The sequence below is a fragment of the Arvicola amphibius genome, chromosome 9, assembly GCF_903992535.2.
Source record: "Arvicola amphibius chromosome 9, mArvAmp1.2, whole genome shotgun sequence".
Lineage (NCBI taxonomy): Eukaryota > Metazoa > Chordata > Mammalia > Rodentia > Cricetidae > Arvicola > Arvicola amphibius.
This window is the reverse complement of record NC_052055.2, coordinates 122,546,863-122,570,036: the sequence shown is the minus strand read 5'-3', so window position 1 is coordinate 122,570,036 and position 23,174 is coordinate 122,546,863. Positions and strand designations below refer to the sequence as shown.

General features: G+C 55.7%; 1 protein-coding gene across 2 annotated transcripts in view; it reads right to left on the bottom strand.

Moving 5' to 3' along the window:
• Window positions 1-1,496: 1,496 nt before the first annotated feature.
• The window catches only part of Grm4 (glutamate metabotropic receptor 4), a 71,698-nt gene continuing 50,020 nt past the window's right edge, over window positions 1,497-23,174 (bottom strand). For both annotated transcript variants that reach the window (XM_038342935.1, XM_038342936.1), the window contains 5 exons: window positions 13,609-13,809; window positions 13,287-13,423; window positions 10,155-11,090; window positions 6,097-6,343; window positions 1,497-1,546 (listed from right to left, as the gene is read on the bottom strand). In XM_038342935.1, the coding sequence (XP_038198863.1) occupies window positions 1,497-1,546; window positions 6,097-6,343; window positions 10,155-11,090; window positions 13,287-13,423; window positions 13,609-13,809 (1,571 nt within the window). The remainder of the gene's footprint in view (window positions 1,547-6,096; window positions 6,344-10,154; window positions 11,091-13,286; window positions 13,424-13,608; window positions 13,810-23,174) is intronic.

Genomic DNA, 23,174 nt, shown 5'->3' with positions numbered 1-23,174 from the left:
CCTGGAACTCGTTCTGTAGACCAGACTAGCCTTGAACTCACAGAGATTTGCCTGTCTCTGCCTCCTGAGTGCTGGGATTAAAGGCATGCACCACCACCATCTGGCTGAAATTTCTTATTTTCAATTGTATGTGTATGTGTGTAGATTATATGCATGGGTGGATGCAGTACCCAAGAACTCCAGGGGAGGGCAGCAGATCCACTGGAACATGGAGCTATTCCTGATGTGAATGCTGGGAACCAAACTGGGGTCTTCTGCAAGACATCTTCTTTTTTTTTTTTTTTTTTGGTTTTTCGAGACAGGGTTTCTCTGCAGCTTTTTTTTTTTTTTTTTTTTTTTAGAGCCTGTCCTGGAACTAGCTCTTGTAGACCAGGCTGGCCTCGAACTCACAGAGATCCGCCTGCCTCTGCCTCCCGAGTGCTGGGATTAAAGGCGTGCGCCACCACCGCCCGGCCCCTGCAAGACATCTTCTGTCCCAAGCCATCTCTCCAGCCCCAATAGGTGCTGGAATATTCAGTGTCCTGGGATACCAACCATCCAGATCTAAAACCACGATGGAGCCTTCCCCTCACCTCCTGCCAGCAGCCTTCTGAAGTTCGCTGCCCTTCTGCCCCCTGGCCACTTGTTGTGGCTGAGCATGGGGCCCTCAGTGGACACATAGGCCAGGTGCAAAACCATGTGTTTATCTTTATTAGAAATGTTCTCAGTATAAAAACAGTCATGCTACACATCAGGGACCATCACCAAACACCCAGGCACTGAACTCCGTGTCGTTGGCAGGAGGGGCAAGGCGGGCAGGCGGGCGAGACACACGGCAGACGGGTAGGGTGGGCGAGCAGGCTGCAGGCCACAGGGACACACAGAGGCCACCAGGAGGACGCAGCACTTTGCAACACACTCAAGATTAGTTTTTGTTTGGGCTTTTTTTTTGTGTGTGTTTTGATCCCTCCCCCCTTTTTTTTTCTCTTTTGCAACATGAAAGAGTTGGCAGATGGAGCAAAGGCTGGGGGAGATGAGGCTAACAGGACAGAAAAGCAAAATGCATGAGAAATGACATGGGATGGGGGTAGGGCAACTCAAGGAAGCAGAAGGCATGGGACAGGGCAGGAGCAGAAAGGAACATACAGAAGCAGAAAGCCCAAACAGACAACACATGCAGAGTGAAAGACAAAAGAGAAACACAAAGACAGGGGTAAGGACCAACCAGGTCACCAACAGGACAGACGGAGGCAGGAGGAGGAGAAAAAGCCAGGGCTGGGATCTTGAGACCAAGCCCCTGTGCCCTGGGGCTGGACCCCAGCCACTCAGCCTCCTCCGGTTGCCCACCACGGCTTGCCCAGCAGTGATGGCCGGGGATTCTACTGTCCTCAGCACCAAGCCACATTCGTGGATGCCCATGGGGCAGGCAGGACATCAGCAGGGCCCTCAGGAACGGCCCTGGCCCGATGCACCATCCTCAGAGGTTGTGACTCTTCGACCTGCTTGGCTCAGCCCAGCTAGATTGCATGGTTGGTGTAGGTGACATAGGTCTGTTTGGTTGCCAGTGCTGGAGAGAGAGCAGAGAGCCAGGCGTCAACACTGCTTCCGCCAAGGCCTCCGTCCCTAGAGATACTACCCCATGAAACTCCACCAGGCTCCCAGCCCAGGCTACCCCAGCTGGGTGCTGGACACACCTGCTCCAAAGCTGCCTCTCTTGCCAGCCCCAACCCCAGGTCCCACACAGGATTCCCCGGCCCATCTTTGCTCAGGTGAGCCACAACCTGGAGCATGCCTCGTCCCCACAAAGTCACTCAGATGTGACCCCATCTTTGAGCACCTCCCCACTATAGACCCATGATCATCTCCTAACTATTGTGCCTCGAAATAGTTCTTTGGACGTATGATGTAATTATAGAATCTTAAAAATCTTAAAACATCCACCAAAGGAAATCTTTCAAGGGTTCAGCCCCAGACATTTGGGAAGAGAAAGCACTCGGTGTGTTACAGTGGTGGGCTGGAGGAGCAGTGTGGGACTGAGAGGAATCAGTGGTCATCAGAGGGCCCTGCTTGGCAAGCAGCTGAGACAAGCACTGAACACACAACAACCTCTGCCCAAGCAAGACACAGTCCCTGATCCTGGAGACCTAGAGCATACAGCCTGTCCAGGCCTGGTGGCCTGTCCCCCTGACATTCTCTGCTTTGGTCACTCTGACCTCCACTCATGTTCTCCATCCCAATTAAGACTGATGTGGCACCTCTGAGGTCTTCCCATTTCCTGGCCACAGCACCCTTAAGGATCCTGCCCTAGGATCCCAGCCAGATGACGGCATCAGCTCTAGGAGAGGCATGTGACTCTCCCCTACCCCACCAGGGTACAGACCTCCTGGCCATCCAGTAAGACCAAGGGAAGGTTGCCTCTATGGTCAGAGGCACGAGGAGGTTGGCCACACCCTTGGCTGGTCCTGCCTTGAGATGTTTGGGGGTCTCCATCAGGGGCAGTGACAGGGTGCTTGGGGTGGGGGTGGAGAAGGTTTGGATGGGAAAAAAAAATGCTCTCCTCATCTTGGAGCTACTTTGTTTCCCTTGGGACTCTTTCAGCTCTGAAAGGGGGGCACACCCTTGGGGGTGGGCCAGGGACACGAGACCTGGAAGAGAGGGGACAGGGCAGGGCAGCACCGAGGTCCAAGGCTGCCTCCCTGATCCCTGTTACACTGGGCACATGGCTGCCAAGTCAAGGACATCTCCCAGCCTCTCTTGCAGGTGAGCAGGCTCCGTGGTAAATCTTGTTAATGAAATCCAAGGGAGGATGGTGTCCTAGTTAGGGTCACTTGACACAGCCTACAGTCATTTGAAGGAGTCTCAGCTGGAACATTACCCAGATCAGACTGGCCCATGGCCATGTCTGTGAGGAATTGTCCTAATGATCGATGTGGAAGGGCCAGCCCGCCGTAGGCCACACCATCTTCAGGCAGGTGGGTCTGAACTGTATAAAGAAGCTAGAAAGCATGAGCCAGAGAACAAGGCAGTAAGTAGCCTTCCTCTTCCTCTGTGGTTTTTGCTTCAAGCTCCTGCCCTGTGTTCCTGCCTTAGCTCAATGATGACTACAACCTTTAGGATGACATTAACCTTTCCTCCACTGGCTCCAAGTTACCGATGGTTATGGTGTCCATCACAGCAATGAGAAGCCAGGTAGGATGATGGTGTGCAGCTTCCACCACAGTCTGAGCAACACAGTGGTTCCCCCTGCACGTCTGCCCTCTCTTTTGTTTCATGAGGAAAGCAAACACTGGAGATAGCCAGCCTTCAATCCTTGGGGGGCCAAAAGAGCAACGAGATGGGGCCCATCCATCATCTTCTTAGACACTAGCAAGTGATAAACATCTGCCTGATTTGAGCCTCTTGGTTCTTCTGGGACCTTAGGAGGTACCAAGACAAGAATTCAGTTCAGTTAAAGAAACAACTTTCTCCTGGCTAGGGGGAGGGGGCACGTGACCTGAAGTGGTGGTGGGCGCCCTATCTGAAGAAGTATCAAGCTGAGTTCAATGGAAGGAAGTGTGTCCTAACATTCAGGGAAAGGTAAGAACAGTGGTACACAAAGCAACCCCAAATCTCTCCAGGGAGCTGGATAACCAAGAGAACTGCAGACTGATGGGACAGAGCTGGGAGCCACCCTGGCCCTAAGATGGATTGGGAAAGCTCAGGAGAAGCTGGGATGCAGGCTGGCAGCTGTGCTGGATGAGAAGCATGTAGAGTTTCACTCTAGTAGAAGAGAGCTTCCTCCTTCCTGGGTAACCCCAGGTGGATTCCTCCTTTTTCTGCTGAGCCTCAGTTTCCCTTTCCTATAGTCAGAAGAAGCAAGCAAGAATTCTCCCAAAGGACTGCTAAAACTTTCAACACTTCCACCGTCTAAACCCCACTGCCCCAGCAAAGCCACCGTGGATGGTCCTTCTTGCAGTCCCAGCTCCCATGAACCAGCTCCCCAGACTCCCTCATCCCCTGTGCAAATGGATAAAAACTTTCCCAGCTGCAAGGTCCTCCAGCCACTCAGGGCCTGGAGATGGAAACATCAGGAGTGGTGGGAGCTGACCCCTGCAGGGAATGCATGCCCCAGGCCCTGCTGCATCAGAAGCTTTTAAGGGGATAAGAAAAAAAGCACATGGTAAGGCCTTCTGGGTCCCACTAGCCAGAGTTGTCTGTTTCCTCTAAACTACCTGGCTCACTGACTCCAAAGCTTGCAGAATGGGGTCTCGGCCCCCAGCTGCAAACCAGGGTGCCCCAAGGCCTTTGTCAAAGTCTGTCTCACCACCTGGGAAATGGGAACAGCAAGTTGGCTAGCAGTAGGCACACGGTAAAAATCAGTCAGCAGGGAGGGGACCTGGGTCACCATCCGGGCCTCCTCAGCAAGTGCCCTGTGGCCTGCAGTTAACCCTCCCCTAGCAGGAGCAGTGGCTCTCTGCCTGCAAACCAGGGGACAACAAACAGCAGCTGGCACTCGGGTCAGAGACAGATGCAACCCTCAGCTCTGCCGTGGCAGCGAGGCCAGGGTGGGTACCTGGCACTGCAGAGGTGCCCCCTTTGTGAAAGAAAGCACGAAGGTGTGGCAGAGCCCTCCCAAGGGTTCTCAGTCACCAGCCAACCATGCGGCAATTTGCGAGCCAGCTTGCGGCACAAGGCTAACAACCACCGCTTGTTGTCCGGTGATTCTGCGCCAATCTGCCTGCAATCAGGGTTCTAAATTATTTATTCTGTTGTTTGTTTAAAGATATGTGGCCTGAACTTGACAGGGTGAAAGATGTCCCTGTTCCATGGACGTGACATGTCCCCGCTCTCCCTCTCACACCCCCTCGTCTGGGCTATTCCTGGAATTGATCACTCTGCAGCCCTGTCACACTGAGAGACAGGGGACAGAAGGAGCTGCAGGGGGTGCTGGCCCCTCCCTTGAAGGAGCAGGGTTGGGGGCTTAGCTTACCCCTACCTGCCACACTTCCTTTTGTGACCTTGTGATGGACTTGAGCAGGGCAGAGGGACAATGTCAGTGTGGCCATCAGAACACTGCAAAGACCCTCACCCTGTGGTCCCTTCCGATTGCTGAGGGTAACAGTGTCTGTCACCCTCCTGAGTCATAGCATTGATACATGCTGCTCTTGATAGACAGCATGCGTGTGGATGCATGTGTGTGTGTGTGTGGAGCTGTGTGCAAAGCTGCTTCTGCTCTGGTGCACAGGTCCTGGAAGCAATAGGGCTGGACTGGGCAGACGTCCATAGGAAGGAGCCAGGAGTCGCTATGCTCAGGCCAGAAATACAGATGCAGCTGCATGGATGGGGGGGGCACCCTGCCCCTCCCCGTCTTAAGCTGGAACATGAAGGAAGGGCCAGGTTCAGAGGGCAAGAGTCACATGGCTCTATAGGAGGAGGCACAGGAATAGGGAAGCATGTTGCAGAGAAGCTGCTAACACAGGGTGGGGGGACACATCAGAAACCTGGTATGTTGCCCCACACAGAGGATGGGGACCCCAGAGACATGGAAGCCATAGCACAGATGAAGACACCGTGTTGAGGCCAGCCTCATCTTCCTCTGGGGATCAAAGCCAGGTCAAGCTTGACCCTGCTGCCACCAACTGGCTCTGTATGTGGCCTTCAGCTCACCACCCTCTCAGCTGGGACTTCCTACAAGCCCCTGGGAAAATGTTGCTCAGTGGGGACCCTAGTTGAAGACCCACCCACTCCATTCTCGCTCACCTGCCCCAGGATGGCCATGCTCTTGGGTTCCCGTCTTTCAGACTCCACTAGAGATGAAGCCAAAGACCCCTCCTTGGTTACTCCAGGACCTGGGCCTCTGTGGCAGCCCCTCCCCCAAAGGGACTGAGAGGTGGAACAGGGATATGGTAGGGACTCAGCACCCTGCAGGAATTAGGTGAGCTGGCACAGAGGATGTGGCCGTCCACAGGGAGCCTCTAAAGTTCTCTGAAGCCACCAGGAAGGGCGAAACAGGGACAACTGTGCTCAGGGGCCACCCACTGTCTCCTAATGGTTACCTGAGAGAGGCCTGTAGCTGCCTGAGCAAGAAGGGGGTGGGGGCGGGGCCTGGGAGACAGAGGGAAGAGGCCATACACTCACCTGGGGCCTCCAGGTTCTCACACAGCTCTGATTTGGCTTCCCCGTTGGGCCTGAAGTTGCCCTTCTGCGTGAACTTGTTGGACATGGTGGCTGCGGTGACCACAGCTTTGAGGCTGCGCTTGCGCTTCGGCACGTTCTGCTCCGGGTGGAATAGGATGATGTAGACTTTGGGCATGTAGAGCATTCCCAGGGACACAGAGGCGCTCAGACTCACGGAGACCGTCAGCGTGGTGGTCTGGATGTACAGCTGTGAGGGGCCCGCAGGTGGAGGTCAGTTCCGCCCTTCCCTGCCAAGACTCCGCCCACCTGGCCCTGACCCCGCCCCGCTCGAGCTCCATCCGCCCCGCTCAGCTCCGCCCCGCTCTGCTCAGCTGCCTTGCATCCTAGAGGGCCCTGACCTGTTCAGAACTGTTCCGGGAATAGATACAGCTGGGATAGGCCCACTCTGCACCTGACGGCTTCGGGCAGGCAGAATCATCGTCTAGAGCTGGGACTTCAGAATTCCCGGGACTCATATCCTAGCATGTGAACTTGGACAGATCAGTTCTTGTGCCTCAGTTTCCTCATGTACAGCACAGGCCTGAAAACTACAGTACCTACCTCACAGGGATGTGGCGAGGGCAGGGTTAACAGTGTGCACGGTGTGGGGAGCATGTCTGTCTGTGATAGAGTGATCGAGGCCTGTGGACCACCCCCACATCCAACCTGGAGAAATGTCTCCAGCACAGCTCTTGGGGACCAGAGCTGACCTTGGGGAACAGTCCCTGCACAGGGCTGCTGTGGGTGACAGGAGCACCCGCAAGTCCCTCCGAATGGCTCCCAGCAGCCCCTCATCCAGTGACTACCACCACGTGCCACCCATGTGGATCAGGCCTGGCAGGGGACCCACGACACCCAGCGTCAGACGGCTGTGGCAGCAGCGCTGTTGGAGCTCATTTCATGCTCGCTCGCCAGCACTAACGGTGACAGATGTTTAGCAAAATGAAAGCCCATTAATCTGGGTGTCGGATAATCCATTCTTCAATGGCGGAAGCCCTCCAAACAGAGCCCGGCAATTGCCACAGCCCCGCCCAGGTTCTCTACTGCATCCTCCTTTCTGGCAGGTGATCCAGGCCCTGGCTGCCCCTCTAAGCTCAGCTGGGGCCCCAGATGCTGGCATGAAGGGGACAGGAAATGCCCCTGAGCCTGGGTTCCGGCCCTAGAGTGCATCTGACATTCCTTTCTTCCGGGAAGACTGCCAGGCCTCCAGATGTGCAGCTGGCACATGTCACCACTAGCCCTACAGTGCAGGACACAAGCCCACCCTTCTCTCTGAAGCCGCAGGGGTCCTGAGGAGTAGGGGCCGTCTGTTCTGCCATCTGTCCTGGCCCACAGTGAGATGCTGGGCAGGCCTGCTCCCCTCTGCTCCCCTCTTTGGGCTTATGGCCCCACAGGCAAAGTGGGCAGCATTTTGGACTATGTAGTATGTGCCAGAACCCTGTGTGTGCCTTTGCTCGTCTATAAGAGGCACCTAGTGCTGAACACAGCCATTGTTTCCGGATTATTTCCCTTTCCAGCCCAGGAGTCTCCCTGAAGACACAAAGGGCCCAGAGCAGCTCACACTAGAGTTAAAGTCGTGGAAGATCTGCTCTCTAGCTCCCTGGGGTCCCTAGCCACCTCCAGGTAAAGGAATTACACCCACCCTTACTCCAGGACTCAGATTTCCCCTCCAGCCCTGGCGCTGGTCTCTGGCTCCAGCACCGTTTCTGGGGTCCCCTGTGTACAGGTGTATGTGGCTAGCAGGAGCAGGTGGCTGGTGATCCCTCCTAGAGAAGCCCCACTCCTCTAGAGCTCAGGTGGTGCCTGAGTCGGGAGAAGGAGTGTGGGAGGGAGCCAGCCCTTAGGGTGTTCTTAAAGACAGCAGAGTGAGGGACAGCCTGCAGTGTGACCTCACCACCTAACCATCTCCCAGCCTTGGGACCCGTGCCACCATCCTGTTACCAGGCAGGCAGCCTGCCAATACTGCAGCTTCTTTGTGGAGTTCTCTCTGAAGTCCTGCCAGCCACAGCCACGGGCCCACAGTGGCGAACAGGGTTTGATGGGAGACAAAGCACAGATAACAGGATTTGGATGTGTGAGCCACAGTCCCCTGTCTCTGTGCCAGGGCTCTGAGAAGCCTTCACTTTGGGCCTTCACTCAGGCTGACCCAGTGGGGACTGGAACCTCCTGTATCCTGGCAGACTCTACAGCCACACCCTGCCCAAGGCTGGCTGAGCAGTGACCTTACACGAAAGAGAATGGCCATTATAGATGGCACACCATACCTCACAGCCATTAATCCCTGGGAATCCTGGCTAAGGCAAAAGAGCTATCACTGGCTCACCAGAACAGCCTGGACTGCCTCACATGACACTCAGGGGAGCCATGCACTCTTGCTAACTGTACCTGAACTCACACGCACACCTTACACCCCTTCCCTGCTACCAGATGTACAAGCATGTAGGCAAAGGAGTTCCCCCAGCATAAGCACAGACACAAATCCATTCGGACAGCTGCACGGCCACCTCTATACAACCCCCAGCACCTGCCCCTGTGTGCACACTTACCATACAGGCAGCTGTGAATCCTCAGCACACACCAGCACCTGCCTCTGTGTGCACATACACCATACAGGAAGCTGTGGATCCTCAGCACACACCAGCACCTGCCCCTGTGTGCACACTCACCATAAAGGTAGCTGTGAATCCACAGCACACACCAGTACCTGCCCCTGTGCACACACACACCATACATACCATACAGGCAGCTGTGAATCCTCAGCTCACACCAGCACCTGCCCCTGTGTTCACACACCTTCACCATGCAGACAGCTGTGAATCCCACAGCTCACACCAGCACCTGCCCCTGTGTGCACACACCTTCACCATGCAGACAGCTGTGAATCCACAGCTCACACCAGCACCTACCCCTGTGTGCACACACCTTCACCATGCAGACAGCTGTGAATCCACAGCTTCCACAGCACCTGCCCCTGTGTGCACACACCTTCACCATGCAGACAGCTGTGAATCCTCAGCTCACACCATGCCCTCATGACTGTTGGTGGTCCTGTGTACCTCAGACATAGCTCATCTACTGCTGAGCAGGCACACATGAGAAGGCCATGCTTACATTTGTTCTCTCTCTCCCTCCCTCTCTCTCTCTCTCTCTCTCTCTCTCTCTCTCTCTCTCTCTCTCTCTCTCTCTCTCTCTCTCTCTCTCATTTCATGGCTCCTAATATAGCCTGATCCCATCCCAGCTTGCACCGGGGTATCCCATAGCTCTGGCTTTGGTCAGAATTTAACACCCATGGCTGCAGAAGCCTCTATAGAGACTGCGTACCAAGTGCAAGGACTTCAAACTCAGTCTCTCCACTGACTCCATCTGGAGGCTAGGAGAAGGGCTAGTGCTGGGTAGCATGGCCACACTGGTGAGGGCAGCCTGTAATGTAGCTCTGGGTGCAACACCACCCTGTCTGGATTCTGAGGGGGTTATCTCCGATGGCGATACACCCTAGCAGCTCCTTCCAGGTACCAGGAGGTGACCCTTGGAGGGCAAGGATCCAGGATGGGAGGGCAGGGATCCAGGATGGGAGGGCAGGGATCCAGGATAGGGCTGGCCCCAGTGTCTGAAGGCAGAGGTCTGGCCTCTGGGAGGAGAGGAACTCACTAGGCAGGGGTGAGGGAAAAGGAGGTCTTAGCTGCCATGTTGTGGTCTAGCAGCAACAGACCCAAATACCCCTGCCAGACACACAGGAGAGACTCCCAAGAATCACTCCCCTGGTGATGCCAAAAACAATTTCTCAAGCTGCCATCTTCCTTGGGTGTGGCCCACACCACAAGGGCACCCCAGAGAGAAGTTTGGCATCTGCCTGTACCTGCCCTCAGCATGGGAGATAAAAACCCCAGAGGAGGAAACCCTGCAACTGAGAGAGAAAACAGAGTGAGGGGTAACAGAAGGTGTCACCCGGGGCTGCCTGGGCTCTGGGCTCCTGCTCTCAATCCCCACTCAGCCATACCCCCAGAGCCCCCACCACCCACCTTGTCGGCCGACTGTGAGGTGCCAAAGAAGATGGGGATGAAGGCCAGCCAGACGATACAGGTGGTGTACATGGTGAAGCCGATGGGCTTGGCCTCATTGAAGGTCTCGGGCACACCCCGAGTCTTGATGGCATACACGGTACATGTGACCATGAGCAGCATGCTGTAGCCCAGCAGACAGATGAGCGACAGGTCGGATATATCACACTTGAGCACACCCCGGGCAAAGCGGGGGTCAAGTGTCCGCTGGTCCTGGAAGTCCACCACCGAGTGGGAGGGGTCCACCACAAACCACACACAGATGCCAAGCAGCTGCAGGGAGATGAGGCTGAAGGTGATGGCCAGCTGGGAGGCCGGGCTGATGAAGCGTGGCGCGCTGACCGACCGTTTGCCCTGCTCAAAGATGCGGTAAATGCGGTTGGTCTTGGTGAGCAGGGCAGCGTAGCTGATGCTCATGCCGAGCCCCAGGAAGATACGGCGGAGCGAACAGGTCCCCAGGTCTGGCTCTGCGATCATGAGGAAGGTCGTGGCGTAACACAGAAAGATGCCCGCCAGCAACACGTAGCTCAGCTCCCGGCCCGAGGCCTTGACGATAGGAGTGTCATTGTAGCGCACAAAAGTGACCACCACAAACAACGTGGCGGCAATGCCCACCACAGCCAGGAAGAGGGGCAGCACAGCCCAGGGCGAGTCCCACTCCAGTTTGATGATGGGTATGGGCTGGCAGCTCGTGCGGTTCTCCGTGGGCCGCATGTCATAGGGGCAGGTTTTACAGGTATAGCGGTCCACCTGGTACTGGTACCCTGTGCAGGGCTCACAGTGCCAGCAGCAGGCCATGCCCTTCACTGTCTTCTTCCGCTCACCCGGCTGGCAGGGCAGACTGCAGATGGAGCGCGGCAGCTGCTGGCCACTCCCTGGCCACTGCATCCGCTCTATCTGGAAATGACAGCACCATAGAGCTGGCTTCAGGATGTGCTGGCAGTGCCCAGACCTTACCCCTGAGATCGTCTCTGGCCGCACACCTGGATCAGCCCATCACTGGCCAAACGCTCAGCTTCCTGGACTTCACCAGAGCTGACTAGCTGACAGTTGGAATCAGACAACTTACCCATGTGACCCAGACACCACTAACCTAGCTAGAATTGAAACTCTCAATACTCCTCTGGAGAAACTGAGTCTAGAGAGCCTAGAAGTGACACCCTAGAGTCATACTGAGCATCAGTGCAGGGCAAAGACCCCAAGAGTCCCGGCTTCCAAACCCCGAGGCCTGGAAAGCATGGTGCCCTTTTCAACCTGCCTAGACCTCTGCCTGGCTGAACAAGCCCCTCCCGTGTGGCTCTCATGCCCCCCAGAGTGGAAGACAACAGCCTCACGGCTCAGCCCTGAGCTCCCTTCCGCCAGCAACTCCGGAGTCCTGCTCGGTTGAAAGGAGGAGCAGAGGTGCAATCAGAGGCCACTTAATGAGAGCCCTGGGGTTAGCAGTCCTTTACATCCTGCTCAAAATGGAGCTCAGTCCCAGGGTTCTGAGGATGCAGTTGCTGCAAGCAAAGGGAGCCACGGGGGTGTGTCACACACAGGAGTGTGGTCACGCCACAGGAGTGTGGTCACGCCCAGGAGTGTTGTCACGCCCAGGAGTGTGTCACACTACCAAATCCCTCACAACATTGTAGGAAGTAACCCGGTGGCCAGGAAGAGCTACTGGTGCTAGCCAGGGAGTCTGGTTAACTGGGGAGCCCTGGTCAAAGGGAGTCCTCTAAGGGCAATCAGTCGGTCGGTTTGTTCTCAGAGCAGCCTGGCCAGATGAGACAACGTGTGCACACGTGTGTGCATGTTTGCTGAATGCCCTCTCCTGCGGGAATGTGCTCAGATGGTTGAGGCTCTTCAGAGAGCTCCAGAACTGAGTAGCAGGGAGTAGGAAAGGGCAAGGCGTAAAGGAGACCTACATGAAGAGGTTTGCGTGGGCTCTGTGTATTATGGGATGTATCACTCCAGCAGCCAAAGTGGCTATGCAGTGGTCCTGAAGGAAAGATGAGGCTCCGGGACGATGATAGATACGCTGGAAAAACCCTGTTCCCAGGACGATGGTCCAGTCCTAGGTCTGCACTATGCCCAGGGGCTGTGCACCTTTGAGAAGCCGCTGCTCTCCACCTGTTCCAAGAGTTGCTGCCTCTTATCACTCCCAGTGACTCCCACAGGGAGTCCCGTAGGACCTTACTAGGATAGCTTCCTTCACCTACAGATCCCCTTAGGTAGCCTGGTCACCCTGGTTCTCTCCCTCAGCTCCAGCAAGATTGCCTGCTGTGGCTCCTCGGGCAACCGAAACCTAGTCACCCAGGGAACTGCTGGAAAACCCAGCCCTCATCTTACCTCACTGCTGTGACCCAGTCCCTTGCTTAGATAAGGGCAGAACAGGCAGCAGGAGGGTGCCAAGCCGGAACTTGGAAACAGACTGGCAGGGAGGGAAGAGGGGACCTTCAGAACTATACACACACCTACCCAGCCTTCAAGGCCCAGAGCTACCAGCCTCTCGGGAAGATCACACGGTTAGAACGGCAGTACAGAGAGGTGCGCACACGCCAAACTGCCACTGTGAACAGGCCTGGCTGCCTCTGTCCTCTGAGAAAAGCACGCCTGATCCGCCCGCTCTCCATCCAACCCTGGAGAACCATGTTCCAGGAACAGGCTCTGTCCCTCCAAGCCACGTGACATCCCTAGGGACAGTATCCTGAGACATTTGCTCCAGCTGGGGCATGGAATGAGGGGTCTGTGCTGGGCAGGATGCGGGAGCTCCTTGCCTTGAGAGGATACCTGCAGGAGACCGTAAGGTTTTATGCTCTGCCCTCTGGGAACGCGCCTCCCTTGCAGTGCAGAGTCGAAGCCCCAGACAACTCATTGTGTTTCCTCTCAACAACAACAAAACCCCAAACAAAACAAAACTGTTTCATTGCTGGGGCTATCACCCCAAGGGCAAGAAGGAAAGCCAGGGCACCTCTTGGGTAAAATGGCTGCTTTCTAGTGAGGTCTTGGCAGCCAGGGACTCACTCTCAGATAGCTTGGTGTCAGCCAGTGACCTCTGACCCAGCCAGGCGCCTGCACTCTGCCCCCATGCTCCCTCCCTGTCCTCAGGCTTACTCTGAGGTGCAGGTGGTCAGTCCAGGAGCCGATGACTTTGTACTCAGCCGAGCCATTGCGCAGTTGGTACTGGTAAATGTCATAACGTCCTGGTGCATCTCCGTTCTCGTTGAAGGTTACAGGGTTCCCGGCAATGCCTGTGTGGAAGGGCTTTGCTGAGCCTTCACCCTGGCGCAGAGACAGAGGTGTCTCCGGGAAGACGCCCACCCAGAACATCTGCAGAGGCTGCCATTCCCACCCTCATGAGCCCAGACCTCTATACTCTGAGCTGCAAGGCCCAGACCACCCCAGAGACAAGTAGTGTCCCGCTCCAGGCCCCCACCTGAGAAATTGACGTTCCGGATGTACTTAAGCAGCTGGGTACCATCCACGGGGTCCATGCGAGGGCAGAGTCCTACGCGGCCAGGACACAGTTCACGATGCATGGCGTGCAGTGCGTGGCCCATGGCATACACCGCGTCAATCACGAATTGCACCTTCCCCTCCTGCTCATAGGCTGAGTCCTGCCCGATGCGTTCTCGGTCTGTGAAGGAACACCATGCCAGGCACCCGTGAGGCCCTCTGAGCTCGGCAGAGCAATGGGAACCTGAGCATGGCCCGGGCTGGGCACAGCCAGGTCTCCCTATGGCTGCTTCATCACCACGTGTATACGGAGAGCGTGCTCCAATGGAGCCCAGAAAGTGACTTCAGAGGGTAAAAGAGTGAGTCCACGGCTGGGCGGTGGTGGTGCACGCCTTTAATCCCAGCACTCGGGAGGCAGAGGCAGGCGGATCTCTGAGTTCGAGGCCAGCCTGGTCTACAAGAGCTAGTTCCAGGACAGACTCTAGAAACTACAGGGAAACCCTGTCTTGAAAAACCAAAAAAAAAAAAAAAAAAAAAAAAAAAAAAAAAAAAAAAAAAAAAGAGTGAGTCCACAGCCTGCACTGTACCCCCACTAGGCCCCAGAACAGCCAGGACAAGCCCCTTGATCCCGCCATCTTCAGTAGGCAGTGATCTTGTAACAGCCCTAGGGCTGTAGCATCTGCTAACCCTCTCTCAGCTGACCTGGGATCACCAAGAAAACAGTTGCCTACCCCCCCCCCCCCCAGGCTTAGGAGCAACCAGGACAGGAGCTGTGTCTCTTCCAAGGGCCGTGGTATCCCAGAAGCAGCTTTCCGTGGGCTGCCACTCCAGACCACGACGGCCTCTTCCTAAGACACAAACAAAAGGAAGCCAAAGAGGCTAAATCTGGCTGCCTGATGCCCTCGATGTCTTCTTGTTGCTTTGACACCAGAAGTTGTCACAGCCCTGCAAGGCTTCCCAGTTCAGTCACGGCCTTCCCAGCAGCGGTGTGAGGGAACCCCCAGTAGCTGTGTCACCACTGATTGAGCACCCCCACCTCCTCCACATACCCCCCAGTGTAGGGTGCCATCCTCCCAGAAAAACAGCTGCCATCTTTGTCCAGCCAGCTGTGCCTGCATCAATAGCTCCTCACAGCTGGATCCTATCACGGAAGGAAGGGACGTGAGGGTCACTGGACCTCGCCTGACTCTGTAGCCACTTCTTCCAGCCACTTGAACACAGTTCTTCCCTAATTACATGTGGCCTTGAATTACAAGGAGACATGGATGGAGGGAGGCTCCATCTCTGTGGCCACAGAGGAGCTGTCATTCAAAGTGCAGACCTTCCAGTGTGGCTACTGTGAAGCTGCCCACACTCCTGCCTGTAACCACTGCCCCATGCTCCCATCAGTCTCCCAGGTGAGCTGTGGGAGACTCAAACCTTGGTTGTAACTGGGACCTTACAAGGAGGTGGTGGGGAAAAGTTACACATTCCTGGGAAGGCTTCTTACAACACTCTCCTGTGTGGCCACCCAGACTCTTTTCAGCAGCCCTGTGTAAGTCCCTGAGCCTCCAGAGGTCTGGGTGTCGTCAGTGGATCTGCCAACCCTGCTGAGGCCGTGAGGGAACAAGGCCCAGGCAGGTGGTCAAACAGTGTCACCAAGGCACGAGTGGCCAGGATGGGGCTTCTGAAGCAGCAGCAGACATCCAGGAGGTCTTCCTAGAGGGGGCAGCTCCTGGCCTGGGCTCTGTGTGGTGGTGAGGATCATAAGAACTATGCCTTCCAGGATCTGCTGAGCTTGCCTGAGTCAGAGGCTGTGCTGAGTCCTGTATGTGCCTGGCTTTGTGGATTGGCTCACTGAGTATTATTTTTTTTAAGATTTATTTATTTTATTTTATGTGTATGAGCTTTTGGTCTGCATGTATGCACGGGCACCATGTGCACGCCAGGGGAGGTCAGCAAGGCATTGGATCCCCGGAAGTTGCAGTTATACATGACTGTAAGCTGCCATGTGGGTCCTGGGAATTGAGCTGGGTCCTCGGAAGAGCAATGAGTGCTCTTAACCACTAAGCCATCTCTCCAGCCCCCTTCTCTCTTTGTGACATTTTTTGAATACCATTTATTATTTATTATGTGTGGGTGCTCATGTACCACAGCCCACATGTGGAGGTCGGAGAACAGCTTGGAGGAGTCAGCTCTGTTTGTACCATGTGGGTCTCTGGATTGAACCCAGGATGCCACTGAATCTTTACCTTGCTGCCAGGAGTAATTAGTCCCTTTGCAATGGAGAGACTAAGGCACAGAAACGCTGGGTGACAGGCAGGGTCCTAGCGGGAGCTAGATGCATGCGTTCTAACTCCAGGCCTCTTCCTGGTGTTGGGCATGGGAAGGAAGCAGCAGAAAGCTGAAAAGAGGGTCCAGGGCCTCAGAGGTGTTGGTAGGAGAAGGGAGAAAGCAGACAGGGCCTCTAGGAAACCCAGGGAGCTGGCAAGCCATAGCCCAGCACACTGCCTAGCCACAGAACGAAACAAGGGCACCGGCTGGGTCTTAGCCACACTCCCAGATTCTGCCCAAGGACATGGAGAACATGCAGAGGCCCCATGGGCTGGACTAGCATTCAGCCCCCACTCTCTAGAAACTCTGGAGGTCAACATGTCCATCCCCCTGCCCAGGGCACCTCAGAATCAGATCTGGGGTAGGGAGAGCTCAGTGCCATTTCTAGTGTGTACCCCACTATCCAATTCCCTCACACCAGTAAGGCATTCACGGTCCCCTGAATCCTGGAGCTGGGGCTGATGGGCCGTGGCACCTGTCACTAGTGGCTGGCTGGTCATTTAGACTGCTGGCCAGGACTATCCTTGGCTCAGCCAGGGTAGGTATTCATTGGTTGGGAGTAGACACTGGAGATGCCAGCAGCAACAGCCTGGGGCAGGGGAGCGGTTGGGTGCCTGCCTCTACCCTCTTGCCATGAGAAAGAAAGCAGAAACCAGGAGAGACATGCTCCAGCCACACAGACAGGGTAGGGTCTCTGGGCGGCATGGCAAATGCCCCGATCTCCAGAGCCAGCCTGTACCTCCTCCCACCACACTGCCCAATGCCTCCTCCGAGCCCCACTGTCTAATTTGCTAACGGTACTGCCAGTTCCGGGTCAAGACACAAACAGCTGGAGCAGCAGAATGCGGATCCTCCAGTTTGCCCCATCCCATCTTCCTGTCAGAGCCCCCACCGCGGGGTGCTGAGAGGCCAGAGGAGAACACGGCCGGCCGCAGAAGATGGGGGCTGGGCTCAGTTCCCAAAATTCTCTCCTAGAACCAGGACTCAGTTCAATATCCCAGCCAAGACCCCCTCCCGGTACCCCACACACAGGCCCTGAACCCCATTCCCTCGCAGTTCCCTGCCACCTCCACTCAGGACACACTCAGTAAGAAGTCGGGCAAGGATAGGGAATGCAGCAGGAGGCGGCAGCAGAAAATGTGGCTCCAAGGCCAGCAGCCCCCCTGGAGTAATATCCCTGGCCTCTCCCGGCCCTGGCTCCCCATGGAACCTTTCCATAGAATCATGACGGAGCACTGGCTCCGGGGCCACTCTGTGCTTCCTCTGGGGTCATAGGTCCCTGGGGAAAGGGATGCTAAGGATGCAGACACCCTCCAGGAGCTGTCTCGGCAGGGGTGCTGTGGAAGGGCTAGGTGCAGACTCATGCCCAGCCCTCCTGACTCTCCAGCTGGCAGTATCACAGGCCTGGCCACAAATGCCTCAACATGCTAGCCCAGCTACAAATGACACAAATTAAGATGGCCACCCGAGAGTGGGTCAGGCTGTGAGAACCTTCTACATCTCCCTCTTCTGTGTCTCTCTGTCTCTCCTTCCTTTTCCTTCCCTTCCCAGCCTTGGACTCCTGGCCTTTACCCCACAGAAGGCAATAATGACCCGCTAAAGTGCCCTTCAGTGGGGTGGTGATCTGAACCTTAACCTCTTGTTCCACAGACCCCCATACCGCTCTCTCTTCCTGCCCCAGGCCCAGACCATCCTCCTGTCTAGCCAGGCCAGAGACAACATTAGGGACCCCTGTCTGCAGGTCTAGAGCAGGGAGGTGGCAGGGGAAAAGGGAATCAGAGTCCCCTCTCTCACAGATGCACAGAAGCCCAGGCCCAGCAGGAGCTTCGCAGCTCTGGGAGGAGGTGAGGCACGCGTGCGAAGAGCCGCAGGAGGAAATAAATTCCGGGCACATGGCGCAGTGACAGCAGCAACAGTTTGAAGATGTCCTAATTGTGTCCCGGGGCACCGTAAGGCAGAGATGCATTTGGCTCAGCCACGGGTGACAGGCAGCGGGGAAGGTGGGGAGGATTTTCTCTCTCAAAGCCCTGAGCGGTGGTTACTGCAGAGACCGCAGCCTTTGTCGCCAGGTTGTAAATTGTAATCGGAATGAGTTTTCAAGGTTGAAATAATCAGAGTCCACAGCTCCTCTCCACTCCCCCACGTGAGCCCACACTGCCACCATCCTGAGTGTCATTCCTGTAGACACTTTCAGGATCGAGCCAGTTCCCTCGCCAGCCAGATCCACATGTTTGTGTATACTACATACACACACGCCCATACACGGACATTCATATAAACACACATGCGATACACACATGAGTCTCCTCGCTCTGGACGGAACCATCCCATAAGGAGGTGCGGATGAGACTCACTTCCGTGTCCTCTTCAGCCCTCCCAGGCTGACCAGGCTTTGATGCCCGACTCCATGCCAATTGTTTATGTTTTGTTTGGTTAGTTAGGAGGTTTTGTTTGATTTTTGGGATACGGTCACACTCTACAGCTCAAGTTAGTCTCCAGTACCAGGGTGATCCTCCTGCCTCAGCCTCCCAAGTGCTGAAATCACAGCTGTCCTCCACCATGCTGGGCAGGTATTTCGTAGCCGACTCCAGGAAAGTGGGAAGAACTGGAAGCAGGGGTAGGGGGGCAGAAACCAAGTGTGTGTGTGGGGGGGGTCTGTCTCCCTGGGAACCTCCAGGGCCTTGGTGGGGGAGGGGGCTGCTGAAGCTGGCTGAGTTCAGTGGGTGTCGCACAGCCTCCAGGGTCAAACCTTAAGGCCACTCCCTCCCAGGGTTCCTTCACTTTCTGGCAGCCCCTCTTCTCCTCCCCCTTCCCCTAACCTCCAGGGCATCTCCATGCTGGCTCACTCAGATGCTCACAGCTGTGTATGCTGACACCTCCCTGGGATCCTAGACCAAGCTCCTGCCTGTCCTTGGCCCACTCCTCCTCCATCCTGCCCCTCCATTGCCTGCTGAGAGCCAGCCTCGGCTTCTTGTCCTCTTTCCCTGGCCTGAAATCCTTCCGCAGGTTCCGCAGGTTCTGCGGTGACAATGAAAAATTGCCGGAAACGACCCGTGCTCACTACTGTTGTGCCCTGTCCCTCCTACTGGTGTTACAGCCTCCTTGCCATCTCCACCGACCACCCAGCAGCCTCCTTCCCAGGCAGCAGGCAGCAGGTTGAAGACCACTGGACGTGGCTAGGCTTTGCTGAGTGCCATGTGACCTCCCAAGCCTTCCCTCTCTCACCCTGCTCTGCTTAAGCCCTGTGGGAGAGGCTCCTATGGGTCCATCTCAGGCCCTCTGCACACACCACCCTCTGCACACACCACCCTCTGCACACACCGCCCTCTGCACACACCGCCCTCTGCACACACCGCTCCCTGAACACACCACCCTCTGCACACACCGCCCCCTGCACACACTGCTTTCTGCACACACTGCTTTCTGCACACACTGCCCCCTGCACACACCGCCCCCTGCCCACACCATCCCCTGCACACAGTGCTTTCTGCACACACTGCCCCCTGCACACACTGCTCTCTGCACACACTGCCCTCCACCTGACCTGAGTGCTCTCTGCTCACCATACGCTGCTCTCTTGACCTTACGAGCTATCTAGGCTCCCGGAGCTCCCAGCTCCCCCCATGACCAGTTCTCTCCTCTCTTGAGCTGTCAGACAATACCACTCTCCTGGCCGGACTGCCAGAACATTCTGAGGCAGGTTTGCTCAATGAGCACAGGCTGGGCGCAGGCAGCCTCTCTCCCTCTCACCCTCCCCGTTGTATGTGTGTGTGTGCACGTGCGTGTATGTATTTGTCGTGTGTGTGTGTGTGTGTCGAGGACCAGCTTCATCAAGTATATGACTTACCAGGGTAGGAGCAAAAATAGGCTCATATTCTTAGGCCTCCGTGTGTGTGTGTGTGTGTGTGTGTGTGTGTGTGTGTGTGTGTGTGTAGGTCAGAGGTCAACCTCAGAAGCCATCCACATAGGGATTTTTGTTTTTGTTTCAGTTTTGAGGTAGGGTCTCTCGCCAGCCCAGATTCATTACGTGGGCTAGGCTGACTGGTCACTGAGCCGAGGGATCTGTCTGTCTCTGCGTCCCTAGAATGGAATCACAGGCACGCACACATCCACACAGCAGGCTTGGTAAGCTCAGTTGCTTACGCTTGCAAGGCAAGTGCTTTCTGACTGAGCCATCTCACAGCCCCAGAGCCAGCCTCTAAATAAAAGCCAGCGATTTCCTGACTGCGTAACCAAGAGAAAGGCTTGGGCATGCTCTGGTCACCAACACCTGACAGTCTGAACAACTACAAGTTCCTAATGGGTGCAAGGTGGCACATAGTAGGTGTTCCCAAAACACTGTCCTTCCTCACTTTTCCCGAAAGGAAGACTTCCTTGGTCCCTCATGGAGAAGAGGTAGGAAGATCCTACAAGAAGCCTGAGGCAGGACATCTCTAGAGCCCTGGGTCCAAATCCCATCTCTGACAATTACCACCTGTATGACCATAGGCCAGTAAGTGCTTACCTCACCCAGCCTCAGGTTCCTCATCTGTAAAGTGGGTTACCTTAAAGATGAAACGCAAAATCCTAGGACAGACCTTGATGATACGTGGGTGAATGCGTTTAAACTGGCTGCTGGGATAGTTGTGCTGCTATCATAGCTGCAGCTAGCACAATGGGTAACCAGTGCCTCCCTTACACAGCCCCTGCCATCCCATCCCGCCCTCCCTCTCCGGACTCCCAGTCCCTGAGAGCAGCCAACAGTAAATTTTTCCGATCTCCTCATAAACTGAGCCTTCCTCCGCTCAGCCATCACCTGGCTGGCAGTGCTGTCAAAAAGACGGATGCCACATCTGCTTTGTTTATGACTTTAATTCCCAAGCCTGCTCAGTGAGCTCCTGGGGAGGGGCTGGGCACGGAGGAGGCAGGTGGCAGGCATTGCCCTCCTGGGCCTGACAGCCACAGACTGCTCCTCTCCGTGACCCGTCTCAGTCAGTGTTGGCAGCCCATGGGCCAACAGCAAGCCAGCTCCCATTGTCCCGTCCCAGGGCTCTGGAGGCTGAGCAGGGTGGCAGAATGCCAGTTACAAATGAGGACCTATTCAAGGTCACGCTGGCAAGTGGCAGCAGCAAGACACACACCCGGGTCTACAGCTCCCACAGCTGTGCTGGGAGAAACCTATGCACTTGGGTGCCTTCCTCATCTGCATCCACATACCTGTACCCATCACTGCAGGCCAGCCCTCCATGCACCCTCAAGTGATGCTGAGACCTCTGAGCCCCACAGGTAGCCCTAGCACTTAACAGACCCCAGGGAATGAGGACTGCTTCTCTCTGGCCTCCAAGGACCCAGGGCAGGGTTCCACGGTCCCCAGTGTGGCCAGTCTTGCTTCCTCTTCTCCTCTTTCCTATCCCAAACAAAGCTGTTCCAGAGGAAAACACCTTCAGGACCACTGCAAGGAGCAGAGGAGTCAATATGGGAGAGGGCTGGAAGCCAGGCTCCAACGCAGTGGGAAGGTGGGCACACAAGTCCCACCAGGCTTCTGGCTGTTTGGATGAAGATGAAAGAGGCCCTAGAGTTAGGGGCGGGGAGAGAGGGAGATGTGGAGCAGGGTAGGGTGCCTACTTTGGCTCCAAGGCCATGATAACTTGGAGTCAAACTGCATCTGGCCAACGCTACCAATGTGATGCTTGGGAGTGACCTCAGTTTTCTCTTCTATGAAATGGGTTCTAGCCCTGAGACAGCTAAAATCACCCGCCCTCAGGATGACATCTACAGCAGAACAATCTGTACCGAGACACTCGGGGGGGGGGAGGGGAGGCAGGGTCTTCCACTGGGTGCTGTCCCTCCATGACACCCTATCCATCCACTTGTGCCTACACCAATGACTACCTTCCTCCTCCCTCTCTGCGCCACAAAGCCCCTGGTGTCTGCAGAGAACAACTCCGGGGGAATTTCAAACCCTGGTGTTCCGGGTAGTATGGTTCCAGTAGTAGGGAGGCGGGAGCAGGGGGATCATTGTAAATCTGAGACCAGTGGGCTACAGAGTGAGACTCAAAAACAAATAAACAAACAAACAAACCAGGCCTGGTGGTACTTGCCTACAATCCTAGTGCTTGAGAGGTGGAGGCAGGAAGGGCAAGAGTTCAAGGTCACCCTCAACTACACCAAGACTTTGAGACCAACCTAAGCTATAAGAGACCGTGTAAACAAGATAGCCGCTCTTGCTCTCGGGATTGGGTGCCCGACTGCCCCGTGGAGTCAAGGATGAGCATTCGTGAGTTTCCCCCAGGCCTTTCCTGTGCGCTAAGCTGCAAATCCAATGCCCCACCCCTAAGTCCCCATTTTAGTCACCAAGGGAGCTTTGAAAGCCACTCCCACCGTGATGGGGACCCTCAGCACTCCCCAGGTGGCTCTAATGCACAGCCAGGCTGCAGAGCTTCCGCTTTCCAGCTCAGAGAGCGCCTCCATTAGCGCCCTCTCTTCCTCCTGCAGATCCCCTGGGCCGCTCACATCAGCCCCATTTCTCAGAGGAGCAATCCAAGGCCAGAGGGTCACAGGGCTGTCCCCAGGCACCTCTCAAAGCTCCACAGGCTCAGAAGGCCTCTGCGTGCTCCATCAGGCAGCGAAGGTTCCCAGATTGCACCTGGGCACTGCCTCAGATGGATCCATTCTGAAGCTGAGCCTGAATCCCCACAGACAGGAGGGACTCCAGAGAGTCCTGATCCTCACCTAGATGCTGGAGCAGGACGCCCCAACTGTCCATCTCACCCCACTTCCAGGCATGCCTACCCACCCTGGGAACCAGCTCTGGGAAGCCATGATTAGGGTGTCCACACAATGTTTCCACCCTAGAGGGACACAGGGAGCAAGTGGACAGGACACATGATCTACCTGCTCATGAGCTCAGCCTCCGTCACTAGACATGTGCTTCTTTGTATGTATGTGTGTGCACACGTGTTTGTGGGGAGGGGCACACATGCACATGTGTGTGCAGAGGTCAGATGACAGCCTCAGGGTCATTGCACGGGTACCTTTCACCTTTTGTTTGTGAGCTGTGCAGAAAGCCAGGGACCACCTTCTCCCATCTCCCCGTGCCCCCATCTCTCCATCCCTGGGATAACAAGTGCAAGCCATGCCTGGCTTTTATTTAGATTTATTAATGGTTTTGTTTTATGGGTATGAGTGTTTTGCCTGCATGTATGTTTGTGCACCATGTACATGCAGTGCCTATGGAGGCCAGAAAAGGGCCTC